Source organism: Pleurodeles waltl, chromosome 8, assembly GCF_031143425.1.
Source record: "Pleurodeles waltl isolate 20211129_DDA chromosome 8, aPleWal1.hap1.20221129, whole genome shotgun sequence".
NCBI classification, from domain to species: Eukaryota; Metazoa; Chordata; class Amphibia; order Caudata; family Salamandridae; genus Pleurodeles; species Pleurodeles waltl.
In genome coordinates this window covers 872,040,012-872,054,479 of record NC_090447.1, presented here as the reverse complement: position 1 = coordinate 872,054,479, position 14,468 = coordinate 872,040,012, and the positions used below count along the sequence as shown (strand labels likewise).

At 44.0% G+C, this 14,468-nt stretch overlaps 1 protein-coding gene across 1 annotated transcript in view; it reads left to right on the top strand.

The window, feature by feature from the left end:
* WWC3 (WWC family member 3) overlaps positions 1–14,468 on the top strand; it is a 404,774-nt gene that overhangs the window by 352,156 nt on the left and 38,150 nt on the right. Inside the window, exon 17 of the mRNA XM_069205154.1 lies at positions 3,081–3,232. Within this exon, the coding sequence (XP_069061255.1) occupies positions 3,081–3,232 (152 nt within the window). The remainder of the gene's footprint in view (positions 1–3,080; positions 3,233–14,468) is intronic.

The window sequence follows — 14,468 nt, the reverse complement described above, 5'->3', positions numbered from 1 at the left end:
ACTTCAGATTCCCTGGACTACAGTAGAAGAAGGACCAGAAGAGCCACGAAAAGCAAGAATTGAGACGCAGCAACTGACTTGGCCCTAATCCCGCCGGCCTACCTGCTGTTCTCAACAGTTGCACCAAAGATGACATGTCCTGCAGCTGTTCTATCTCCAAAGGTCTGGTTGGACAGCCAGCACTTCGAAATGTAACCAGGATCTCCTGTGGAGTAGCAAAGTTGCTTCCCAGCAGGCACCAAAGAAGACTGAGGAGGACTCTGAAATGGCAAAAGCCGACATCGGACAGCACCACTGCACCCGTGCCCCCTAGCCTGAGTTGAAGTGGGCCAACGGTGCCAGTGTGGTCCCTAGGCCCTCCAGAACCAATACCCACCTTGAGTTTGCCAACAGTGGACTTCCAGATGCCGCCGGCAGCCTCATTCTGCAGGCCACCTCCAACCGTGAGTATCCACTGCACTGTAACCCTTTGCCAAAAGACACCATTGCACCTGGGCCCCACAGCCTGAAGAGAAGTGAGCTAGTGGTGTCCCTTTGTGCCAGAGGATCTCAAAGGTCAAGCCCTCCTATGGATTCCCCCAGACTGGCACCCCACCTCCCACCACCCAGCCCCGGTATCTGCTTTTAGCCTTTTTTCTGATTGGACCGATCTTTATCGAAGTGAATGGGACACCCGACACACCGCAACACACATTTGCAACCGGACACCCCAGAGCCCCCGGAGGTGAACTGTTGGTGTGGCCTTGGACCATGCTCCATTCTCACCTCAAGTCTAGACGAAAAGCCCTTTGAGTTGTTGCTAAGTACCCGTATGAAGTGTCTGTTTCTTTCCCATAGAATGACATTAGGGCACTCGATGCTGAAAAACACCTCTGCACCCATTCGCCCCAGTGCCTCCTGAAGTGACCTGTTAGTGCTGCCTTGGACCTTGCCCCATACCTGCTTTAACTCCTGAAAATTGGTCCTGTAAGTCACAGCTAAGTACCTGTATGCAGGATATGTTTCCCCCCTTATAATAACATTACCCCTCCAGAAATTGCACTGTGTGTGAACTTTTAAAACCTATAAAAATTCATATCATGAAAAGTACTTACACGATCCCGATGATCTTGGTGTCTAAATTCATAGAAAAATATGTGTTGGAGTTCTTTATTGATTGGGTGTCTCATTTACTGCATTTGTGTGTGCAATACATGCTTAGCACTACCCTCCGTATGCCATACTGCTCGCCCACACTACCACAAAAGAGAGCATTTAGGCTGTCATGTGTGCCTCTGAAATTCTTTTGGGGTTTGCTTGGACTCTTTACACAGTGTACCACTTTTTGGTCCACCATATAAAAAGCCAGCTTCCTATTGAAATTCTCAAATTTTATTGGTTCAAAACGTGAGGTTTTCTTTCCCCCCGAAGGTGGAAAGTGTTGATTAGATATTGTCACACAGGATGATAACCTCAGCGGAAAATGTCAAGATTGTTGGTGGTTGCGGGGGGGGGGATTTTGCGGTAGAGGGACCAAGGGAAATTTTCTTCACAAACCAGATCCACTACCCGATATAGTTTGACTTTTGAACTTGAGGTATGGCCTTTCATTCTTTTTCCAGGTGAAATACAGCAAAGAGAAATTGGCATAATTTTACATAATAATTTTCATGAGATTTTGAAAATAACATTTTGCATAGCTTGTTAGCAGTACACGTAATGCAGAGATCTTCAGATTGTGCTAATTTACATTATCTTTGTACATGTGAGTATTCACTGTTATGACTTGCTTCTTTATATAGTGCTTGCTACGGCACATTTGCAGTTTCATAGCACTATAAAGACATGTTTCTATTACCCAATACAACAGCCTCAAAGAGAATGAAAGGTTGAGTTTGTGATGTGCGATTCATTGGCAACTACCGTCTTGCAGGTACATCTTGCTAGAGAGTGTCCAACTTGTTGAACTATCTTTTCTTCTCCCCAAGTTGTTATACTTTGTGACTTGCACTTACTGCTCAAGACCACTTATTTCACATGTAGTATCCTTCAGACTCCAAGAAACGCTTGGCTTTTATTGAAAGAGAAGCATGTGTTGTCACACGTCTGTCAGGTCAACTGAGAATAAATGTCCCTACTACTAAATTATAACTGTTTATTCAGATTTGTAATTCTCCTCTACCAGCCAAAACTTAAAAATATAACAACTCTAGAAATGGCATCATGGGTCACTTTATAGCTGCTTGGTGTTTTTATTATTATTTTCGAAGTAAAATTACATAATAGTTATCGTGGCAGATTTTCTAATTACTGTGATACATTTTTCCAAACATGACATGTGCGACTACACTCTCATTCTTTCTCTCTCAAAAGCCTGGACCGATTTCACATACTATTTACACAACTCAGTCCATATGTTTTACTTCACCTCTCGATTTTTTAGAATTATTAAAATTCGGAATGAATAATTAGAAATGCTGTATTGTACTTTATAAATGCTTACTACTTTTTCCTCCAAACTCATAAACCATAATAAATCTAGGAGACAAATTAGTACAGCAAACTATTCCTAAGAATTTGCTAGCCAAATGGAAATATTTCCACAGTCTTTTATGTTAACCTTAGAGAATTTTTTTGTTATAGTTTGCTGTAATGGGTGGCATGATGAATATTAATGAACTAAAGAGACAATGTGGGCTGGCCCCACAGAAGTTGAAAACGTCTTCTTTCAGTTAAGAAGGCATTTCAAACTTTCAGAATCTCAGCGTGAAATTACAATTTTGGCTTTCAAAAATAAAATTCAGAACAACTGAGGAGTTTGCGAGACGTTCAAAAATAAACGTAACTATTGGAAGTGTGAGAGAAAAGAGTGACGAACAATTGAGTGCAAAAGGTCAGTTTTCAAATGTCGAATTCTAGATTTCCGTCCAAAATGTTGATTTTTCAAAACATGTTTTCCTCTTATCTAAATTAACATTCAGAAATGTGTTGCCTCAGCAGCTGGAACCAGCAGAAACAAATTGTATCTTGTCAACCAATTCTCAGTAGGAATTATTTCTGTTGAAAAAATGCACATTAAAATATATTCATGTCCTCTCCAGGATGCAGTATCAGCGCTGCTAGCTAAGACCACAGCTCAACTAAAGGCAGTGGAGCAAGAACTTGCAGAGGAAAGAGTCAAACTTGTATACACAGAAGAGGAGATCCTAGAATTGGAGAGAAAAGAGGATCGGATAAAGGCTGACTCTGAGAGGTAAAGGTTGCACAAATCTAAGCTTCCATTCGCTTGCACATGAAAATAATGCAATGTATTTCTTGAGGTATTTGTTAGTAGCATATGCATGATAGAACTCAAAACAGTAATACCTTAAGGAATAGTCTGTCTTTAAGCCTGACATTTCCAGGGACTTTTTTGCTGAGACACTGCCCCAGATATAGTCCAGCCTTCAAAAAGAGGTGGTCAGGTCCTCCTGCCAGTGTGAGATCTGTCCTGTCTACAAGATCAGTAGCAACTTTAAGAACTGCGCATCATACCAGTTAACGTAATAAGTGTATTCTACCCATTTAAGAGCCAGGCAGTTCTAATTAATCCAACCCACATGCTAACCCAACTTCAAAATGTGCTTGATAATTAATGTTTCAATGGATAGCACCCTATGGCCAGAGTGCACATTTATTAGCACTTCAGCCACTTAATCGCCACCCTCTTCCAAATAGTCTACTGACTTACAGATTGCATTTTTGTCAAAAAGCAGATTTTGAAACTCATCATTATGATAACAAGCATGCGGCATCCCTGGGAAGATCAGCAACACTAATGAATAATGCAATGAGGTTGAAACTTTTCTTGTTCTATTTTGTAGGCATCTTGAGTAAAGGAAGGCATGCCTCTGTTTAATACCACCAACACCTCTTGGATCTTTATTGTTATTCTAAGCATGACAGGACTAGTTTTCATGTGCTTATCTTGTTATATGATTACACAAGGATAGTGTTTACCTTGGGTACCTGCAGAAGGCCCTGCAAATACAATAAAATAGCAAGTACAGCTCAATATTTTACCTCGGATAAAACACAAAACATGGGACTATTTGTGAAAGTATTCATCCATACAGTTTGTCTAAATGAGAGTTGACTGGAGCTTAGCGAGCCTACAAGACTCCAAAACCTGCCTGTCTGGAACTCTTCCCTGTGCTTCACTGATGAAATTTCTCAGCAACTAAGTCAAATACATCCTCCTAAAGTTCCAGGGTTTAAGCACTGTTGTAGATGGCGTAAGATCTCCTTGTCGACCTACATGCATGTGGTGTCTTGGATCCAAACATAAACCGTCTGCCTGTAGCTCCTTAATGTGCCCAAAAACCATCAGATAGATTTGTGGGCAAGATATTTTTGGCCACTGAGATATGCCATGACAATCCCTCACTATTTCAGATAAATTCACAGAAAGGCAGCAATCTCCCAAAAGGTCCTCTCAGGAAAAAAAATGAAAACATCATATGAAGGAGTAACCCTCTTCTTCGGCTTCGAGGAAATGGTCCCAGGACCATTTGGAACCCCAATGCCCTTCCTGTTCTGGAAATGATTCCATTTGTTAAAGATAAAGAGATGAATCTGGAATTTCCTACTCCAAGAGCCAAGTCTATGCATGTTGAAGCCCTCATGCTAGTCTTGTTGGATCTTTTCAGGACAGCTCAGTTACCACTCCCTGAGATTGGGCCTGCTGCTGCGGATTTTCTGGCCTTGGCAGCTTCTTCCTCGGTGCCTCCAACAAAGTTAATGCCTGGCACAGCATATGATGTCACTGGTGCTTCTTGTGGAATCACTTTTAGTGACTCCATTAAAACTTTTCAACTTAGCTGAATTGACAGTGGCAAAATAGAACATTCCAGCTTGCTTTAATGAGGAGCCCTTGGCACAGCCCATAGATTTGGGTCTGACATCATTATAAAGGCTGATAACCTTCTCCCTATACATTAATGTAAGAAAGTGTTTGTTCAGAGCAAATCTCTTCATTCACTTTGGCAGTAGTTTTACAGCTAACTTTACTCTCCACTAAGGCCAATGTTAATAGTTTAAGAAAAATCTTCCAATCTTCATCCACAGTTTCAGAATCTCTACTGCCTGCTGGCTGCCTGGGAGAAGCCATTCTTGGGCCCGACAGTTCATAAGCAAATTGCTGGGCAGCAAATGTCCACACTGTGTGATCCAATTATTTTGTCATCCTACCCCTAATCAGAATATGTTGTGGTCCAAGCTTCCTATGCTAAGTTAAATACAAATACGTTTCCTAAGACCCCCTTCCCTACCACATGCCCCACCCACAATTTGGTAACCTTGCCTTCCAAATTACTAATGAGATATACTTAGTGGGCCCCTGTGACCTTGAATTGGCAAAACTGACTTATGAAACAAATTCTCAAGAGCAGCCTAGATTGTGTATATACAAGGCTCAATCCATAGATAAAGCTATCACATTGCATCACCAGGCTTGGAAGCATTTCACCGACTTCTCATGGGATGTCCAAGCCACACTCCTGGACGTGTCATTTGAAGAATAGTGAAAATTCAAACAGAAGTGTTTCAAAGTAGCAGAGGCGCAGCGTGCTTTCTGGGCCTTACCTCTGCGCAGAAACAATTTTATCAACAGTACAAGAATTTTCAAGGCTACTCCAGGGCGCAATGGTCTGGACAGCTTCAACATTCAAAGCCAATTCAAACAGCCCAGTAAATCCACCTCTCCTTTTGGTGCAGGGGTAGATCAAAGGGATGACATGATCAGCATCAGCAGGTCCAGTCTTGTTCCCGCTATCGTCCTCTGGTTCTGCTGCCTCAAAACCATTCTAACTCCACCCTGAACATCTACACCCCTCACCCTTTATATGACTAACTTTGTAGGGCTCTACCATTTATCCTTCATTTGCGAGGCGATCAACATGAAACGCTGATTCACCCTTCCCTTTCTGTCCTCCCCTCTAGGACAGCCCCACATCCCACCCACCAAAATGTGCTCCCCATCACATATAGCTTTGTTGAAGAAGATTTTTGCCCTGCTGACAAAGGGGTCTTAGAGGTGTTGTCCCTGGAAGAAAGGAGCATAGCATTTTACATGCTTCACTTATTGCCCCCAAGAAGGACAGATGCAGATGTGTGAGACACATTGTATGACTCTTCACTTGAATTTGTTACTTGAGCCAGGTCTCAATGCATGGGATTGGCTAGTGCTCTTGACTAGGCCTCAGCGGAGTTTGTGGAGTTCTGCTGCTGAACTCCGTGAAGTGCCTAAAAAAGTAAGCTGCGCTACATGGAGTTCCACGAGCGGCGGAGTTTGGGTAAGTTGCGCTTTTTGTACTGATTTTCAGCGCCAAGAGTTTCTCCTGCGCTTTAAAATCCACGCAAACGGCATCACACGGAGATTTTCTACTCGGGCGACAGCTTCCTCAATGCAAGCAGCAGCCTTCTTGGTATGAGCGGTAGCGACCTGCCACTACTGCCCACGATCAGAAATCGGACTCGCCAACTTAGTGATTTTTTTCTCAAGTGCCAACTTTAGTTTGGCGTGCCACGCAAGAGAAAAACTCTGCTCCGTGTCTCTTAGAGTATTTGGGAACTCTTCACGTAGTGGAGGAAACTCTGCAAACTCCGCCGGCTGAGCAAAATTCTTCACCCACCCCTACTAACAACCACACCACATGCTTTCAGATAGGCATTGGCGTCAATGCAAAGATCAAGAGTCTAACCCTAATCCACAACATGGGCTTTTCAATCAACGCTCAGAAGTCTCATTCACTCCTTTTGGGATAGGATTACAATATTCGTAAGTGAGACGTACTGCTTTGGTCTTATGGCCTTGTATGTCCTGTTGGTGTTGCCTGTCATACTGTGGATGAGAACTTGTCAAGTAACCGAGAGAACAGTGGGTTAAACACCAGGGGAGCCTGTAGACTCGGGTGTAAATCTTCAGTTCATTTCTCCTGAATCTTCACTGTTGGACAGGACCAGCCAATTTATTGATGTGTGATCCCTTTACTCCCACAATATAGGATGCTACTGTATTTATGGATGCCTCCAATTAGGGCTTGGGCAGCATGACGGTGCAGGGCCTAGGGTCAGTGTCTAAGCAATGCCTCTGACTTGTCATAAAGACATTCCTTCCATTTCAGAGAGCTCCATTCAAGTACTGTCCGATTGTCCATTAAATCAACATACATGGCAATGTGAGATCATGTCCTCTGCGTTGGGAGGTAATATAACTGGTGGTTGGCTTAGCAACAGGGCATTTTTCTCAATGGTGGCACATATTACAAGCTCCTGCAACACCAGAGGTGATGCTGTGGGTTACCTTGCCTTCATATTGTAGTGGCCGCTTATGGTTCTCTTAGTTGACAGGTGTGATCTCCACTAGACTGGGGCCTGCTTTATGCATTTCTATCTACTCCAAACCTCTCTAGTAACCTACTGATGTGGGAGAACTAAGCCCAGATGATCCTGAATGCTTAAGACTGGACGTGGAGGTTGTGGTATGCGGATATGTTGGTATTCAGCACTTTAAAACAAATTTGGGGGGGAAGGGGGGATTTCCTTTTTTCCACTCTCCCAGTCCAGTCCAGTCCAGTATCTTTTGCAGTCTCAGGGCTCCTGGTAAACAAAAGCAAATCAGCACCGATCCTCATAGGTTTATTGGGAGAGATACTGTTAGAACAGCTGCTGGAGGGAGGTATCCCGTGGAAAATAGACGAGGTACGATATTTAGGTATTTACATTACACACGGAGAACAATTAGCTTGCTACTTAAATTAAGCCGAGTGATAGGTACCTTGCGCCCTACTATAGAATTCAGGAACACATTAGGCTTATCTTTAATGGGTAAGATAGCCCTTTGAAAAATGGGGGTATTACTGAGATTTTTGTCTTGCGGGGGCAAAGTATGAAATACCGCTCTAAGTTTTTAAAGGTCTACTCAAACTCGTATTACAATTACTGTGGGCTGGAAGGTGCTGTAGGGTTGGACTTGCCATTCTTAGGAGGGATTGGAACAGGAGTGCGCTGGAAGTCCCAGATCTAGAACTCCATTGTCTGGCAGCTCACTCCAATGGCTTGATGGGGAGGAAAATTGGGAGAGGTCGGTGTTAGCAGTCTCCCTTGATGGTTATCTGCTAGGTGAGCTCCTGATGAGTGGAAATGATGTCCCAGATACACTACCCCGTGTGATCCGGCTGACCTTTTGCTTGTGGGACTGGGTGGTGCAACAAGTGATACAGCGGACACCATATGCCTCGGACCTGGACATATGGATCGTACTCACATTAGCCCAGATAGGAAAAACAATGTCAACTGAAAGGTTGCGGGAGTGTGACTGCATAATGTTTACAGACTTATACCTGGGAGATCGTTTTAATACTATGCAAGATGCCATTGACACGTTTATATTGGGGCAAGGACAATTGTAATATGCCAAGTGGGCCACCACTACCCAATGGCTTTGGCCGTCCTTTCTTGAGGATCCAGAACCCATGCAGACATTGTTCACTCTGTTGGCTTTTGTTGGAGGCCGATGGCTGATAACACATATATACCGGGTGAACCTGCATATGACGCTGCTCTGAGTGGAGGAACATTGGCAGCGTGCTAGTGAAGAACCAAACACCGCTAAGGAGTGGGCAAAAGTTAATATGTAAGGAAGTATCGGTGCATGAGTCAAACTCGCACAATATATTTATGTCCACATGGTATCTCTCATCAAAGGAACTTCATGCCATTTACCCATTTCCGGGTGTGCCAGATATATTAACGACAATGCAGATTTTTTCACACATGATTTGGTGGTGCCCAGTTATAACTGTCTTTTGGACTGAAGTGTTGACCTTTCTTAAAACTGTGACAGGCTGGATGGTCCCCAGCCAGAATAAAACATATCTGCTAGGGTTACTTACAGACAACTCCCCAAAAATCTAAGCAGACAGTACACAATGCTAAGGCTAATTGTCCCCAAAAGGACCATTGCGATTCACTGTCTAAATGCAGGAACCCTGCAAATCTGAATGTGGCGAAATGGCCTCATAGAATGGGCAGGTGCAGAGGAAGCGCACTAGGCAAGATGACAAATTGACAGATGTTGGACAGCTCAATGTGACCTTACGAAGGGGTCCAGTCTCAGGGGTCCACATTGATTGTCACCCATGACTGCCTTATTAATGCCAAAGCTATAGCCGAATATCATATTGGAAGTACAGTCTTGTAATGAAACCTTTTAGTCCTCTTGATCTTAATATCTAATGAAGTCGGGGGAGTGCATGAGGGAGGGGGGACTTGTATTGAGTTGTTACACTAAGCCTATGTCAGAGTTCTTGTTTTTCTTTCCTCTAGCCTTTTCTGGAGTAGCTGTTACAGTGGATGGCAAATTTTCGCAGCATTGGCTAAGCCGGGGGGAAAGTAAAAATGTAATAGAGCTGCATCGCAAGATGACAGTTGGTTGTATTGTTCATGACAGTTATAGCCTATGTACATTCTGTAGGGCTCTGATTGTTGATGCTGAAATGCCACTAAAAATATATAAATATATGTTTGATGGCATGTGTAGCAGCAGATACACATGCTATGCACAGGTCCTGCCATCTAGTGTTGGGCTCGGAGTGTTACACGTTGTTTTTATTTGAAGAAGTCTTTTTGAGTTTCAGGACCGAGTGACTCCTCCTTTTCGGCTCCATTGCGCATGGGCATCAACTCCATCTTAGATTGTTTTCTTTCCGCCATCGGGTTCGGACGTGTTTCTTTTCACTCCGGTTGTTCGAGTCGGAAAAATATTACAAATTCGCTAAATTCGTCGGTATTGCTTTCGATCGAGTATCATCCATCATTGACACCTCGGTACCGGCGGATACAGATCTCTACTTGCCCTTTGGGGCACCCGTGCCCAACTTGGGCCTGGTCGGCCCGACCAAAAGTATTGTCGAAGCCTCATAGACCGGACCCCGTTTAGATTCTGCCTCCTGTGCCACGCCAAGTATCCTGACACGGACCAGCATCTGGTTTGTAACCTGTGTTTATCTCCGGATCATCGAGAGGATACCTGCGAGGCCTGTAGATCCTTCCACTCGAAAAAGACTATAAGAGACCGAAGAGCGTGAAGGTTAGAGATGGCGTCCAAAAGCACTGAACGCCTCGACGCAGAAGAGGAGGAGATGATCCACAATGCAGTTTCTGTGCGGGGGTCCGATTCCGAACAAGAGCCCGACATCGACCGACCAATAACAGCGGGCCAGCACATGAGTACCCTTGCCCCGACCCAATCCAAGCCCAAATACAAGGCCTCGGGGACGCCACTGCCAGAAGGCCATGGCTCCACCCGTAAGAAAGCTACCGGTGACCAAGCAACATCTTCGGCACCGAAAAAGGCCACGCCAACAACAAAGCCTTCGGACTCGAGCCGAGGCACAGGCTCTGAAATTATAAGGCACCGAACCATCCAGTCCAAGCCCCAAAGGTCACTCTCGGAGCTGAGACCAACAAGTACTCCAGGCCCTTCGGAACCGAAAAAAACAGGTTCGGAGCCGAAAATCATACATACACTGAGGAGCATGGACTTTTAAAGCAATTAAAAGAAAGCCATAAATTTGCTGAGGAATTGACACAAATGGAGGATTTCGATGAGAAACCGGCCAGAATACAAATCCATAAAGACACTGGCAAAATCCTCACTACACCTCCTCTAAGAACAAAGAGGAAACTGGCCTTCCATGGATGTTTGGACACTGATCAGCCACCGGCTAAAGTGCCAAAACCAAGAGAAAAATCTCTGCCTCCTCAGTTTTCAGCTCACCAGTCTCCTCCTCATTCTCCTCATCTAACTGTCTCCCCGCCTGCTACACCCACTGGACAGTCTCCATCACACACTATGCAATCACAACAAGATGACACGGATCCGTGGGATCTCTATGATGATCCAGTTTCAGATAATAATCCGGAGTGCAATCCATCAAAGCCATCACCCCTTGAGGATAGCACCTCATATACACAGGTTCTAGCCAGGGCATGCACACAGAACCTCTTGAGGATGACTTCTTATTTAACACATTGTCCTCAACTCACACCATATACCAAAGTCTACCCATGCTTCCTGGCATGTTAAAACATGCAACAACAAATCTTCCAGGAACCAGTTAAGGGAAGAGCCATAACTCCAAGGGTAGAAAAGAAATATAAGCCACCACCCTCAGGCCCAATTTTTATTACACAACAGCTACCCCCAGATTCCGTAGTGGTCAGCGCAGCAAGGAAAAGGGCGAACTCCCAGTCCTCTGGAGACGCACCCCCTCCAGATAAGGAAAGTAAGAAATTTGATGCTGCAGGTAAAAGGGTGGCGTCACATGCAGCCAATCAATGGCGTATAGCCAATTCGCAGGCCCTAATGGCCAGATATGACAGGGCTCACTGGGATGAGATGAAATACATTATTCAGCATCCCCCCAAGGACCAACAGAAGAGAGCCCAGCAGATAGAAGAGGGACAAGCAATCGCAAACAACCAAATCAGGTCAGCGTTAGACTCCGCAGATACAGCCGCAAGAACTATTAATACAGCTGTCACCATTAGGCGACACGCATGGCTTAGGTCATCAGGATTTAAACCGGAAATCAAGCAGGCTGTCCTCAACATGCCTTTTAACCAGCAACAACTATTCGGCACACAAGGTGATACAGCCATCGACAAAATGAAAAAAAGACGCTGACACTGCCAAAGCTATGGGGGTGCTTTATTCATCCCAATACAGAGGCTCATTTCGAAAGCCTCAGTATAGGGGAGGCTTTAGGCCCTAACCATCTGAGCCATCTACCTCACAAGCCAAACCATCTTACCAGACGCAATACCAGAGAGGGGAGTTTTCGGGGATCCTACAGAGGACCGTTCCCTAGATCTAGAGGTAATATACAGCCCTCAAAGCAACTCAGTCATACCAAACAGTGACTTTACCACCACCTTCCCTCACCACACTTCCCCGGGGTGAGGAACACTGGCAAAGTTCCACACCCACTGGTTACACATCACAACAGACAATTGGGTCTTATCCATTATCCAACATAGTTACTGCATAGAGTTCACACAAACTCCTCCAGACATTCCCCCAAAAACGCACAAACTTCCATCTCAACACATTTCAGTGTTGCAAACAGAATGACAGGAACTATTACTCAAACAAGCCATAGAACTTGTGCCACATCATCAGAAAGGAACAGGGGTTTACTCTCTGTATTTCCTCATTCCCAAAAAGGACAAAACATTGAGACCAATATTACATCTCAGGACTCTCAATCTCTACATCCGATCAGAACACTTTCACATGTGACACTACAAGATGTAGTCTCACTGCTACAACAGCAATATTTTATGGCAACACTGGATCTAAAATATGCGTATTTTCACATAACCATCCATCCAGCTCACAGAAAATATCTCAGATTTGTAATACAAGGAAAACATTGCCAGTTCAAAGTGTTACCTTTCGGGATAACAACAGCTCCCAGAGTATTTACAAAATGCCTTGCTGTAGTCGCAGCATACATAAGGAGACAACATATACATGTCTTTCCATACCTCGACGACTGGCTAATAAAAGCCAACACTCAAAAACAGTGCCAACATCATACACGTTATGTAATAAACACCCTACACAAACTAGGGTTCTCAATAAATTACCAAAAATCGCACCTCCAACCAGCACAAATTCAGCAGTATTTAGGAGCCACATTAAACACCCAAAAAGCACTTGCAAGCCCAAGTCCACAAAGGGTGCAATCGTTTCACAGCATATTGCCAAAAATTCAGCCAAACCAACAGTACACTGTCAAATTTGTCATGAAACTGTTGGGCATGATGGCATCATGTATCGCCATTGTCCCAAACGCCAGATTAAACATGCAGCCCTTACAACAGTGCCTTGCAAAACAATGGTCGCAGGCACATGGTCATCTTCAAGATCTAGTGTTGATAGTCCGCCAAACACACATTGCTTCAGTGGTCGAATCCCACAAATTTAAACAAAGGGCGGCCATTTCAAGACCCTGTGCCTCACGCCATTCTTACAACAGATGCATCAATGATTGGATGGGGAGCACATCTCAACAATCACAACATTCTGGGACAATGGGACTACAAGCAAAAACAACTTCACATATATCACTTAGAACTGCTAGCAGTATCCCTAGCACTAAGAGCTTTTCAACCTCTTCTTGTTCACAAACACATTCTTGTCAGAACAGACAATATGACAACAATGTACTACTTAAACAAACAAGGAGGAACCCACTCACCACAACTTTGTCTTCTAGCACAAATAAATTGGCATTGGGCAATTCACAACAACATACACCTGGTAGCTCAGGACATTCCAGGGATTCACAATCAATTAGCAGACGGCCTCAGCCGAGATCATCAACAAACGCACGAGTGGGAAATTCACCCCCAAGTGCTTCACAAATACTTTCACCAGTGGGGAACACGAGACATAGATCTGTTCGCCACCAACCACAATGCAAAATGCCAAAACTTCATGTCCAGGTACCCACACCCTCGATCCAAGGGCAATGCTCTATGGATCAACTGGTCAGTGATATTTGCTTACGCTTTTCGCCCTCTCCCGCTCATTCCATTTCTGGTCAAGAAACTGCGTCAAAACAAACTCAAACTCGTACTTCTAGCACCAACGTGGGCACGTCAACCATGGTACCCCCACATTGCTAGACCTATCAATAGCACCATACATCAAACTTCCAAACAGGCCGGACCTGTTGACACAAAACAAACAACAGATTGGACACCCCAATCCAGCAATGCTCAATCTAGCAATCTGGCTCCTGAAATCTTAGAATTTGGATATCTACATCTTCCACCAGAATGTATGGAAGTGATTAAACAAGCAAGAAAAACCTACCACCAGGCAGTGTAATGCAAACAAATGGAAAAGATTTGTTTTCTACTGCCAAGCCAAACACATAACACCCCTAGACGCAACTATACACGACATTGTAGGTTATTTACTCCATCTCCAAAAAGCTAATTTAGCTTTTTCATCCATTAAAATACATCTCACAGCAATTTCGGCTTATTTGCAAAATATCCAGTCATCAAAGCTTTCATGGAGGGTCTAAAACGTATCATACCTCCAAGAACGCAACCAGTACCTTCATGGAATCTTAATACTGTACTCACACGACTCATGGGTCCACCCTTTGAACTCATGCACTCCTGTCAGATTCAATTCCTAACATGGAAAGTAGCATTTCTAGTGGCAATCACTTCATTATGAAGAGTTAGTGAAATACAAGCATTCACTATTGAACAACCCTTTATACAAGTAAACAAACATAAGGTAGTACTTCGCACAAACCCTAAATTCCTACCTAAAGTCATCTCACCGTTTCATTTAAATCAAACAGTGGAACTTCCAGTCTTCTTCCCACAGCCAGACTCAGTGACAGAGAGAGCACTACATA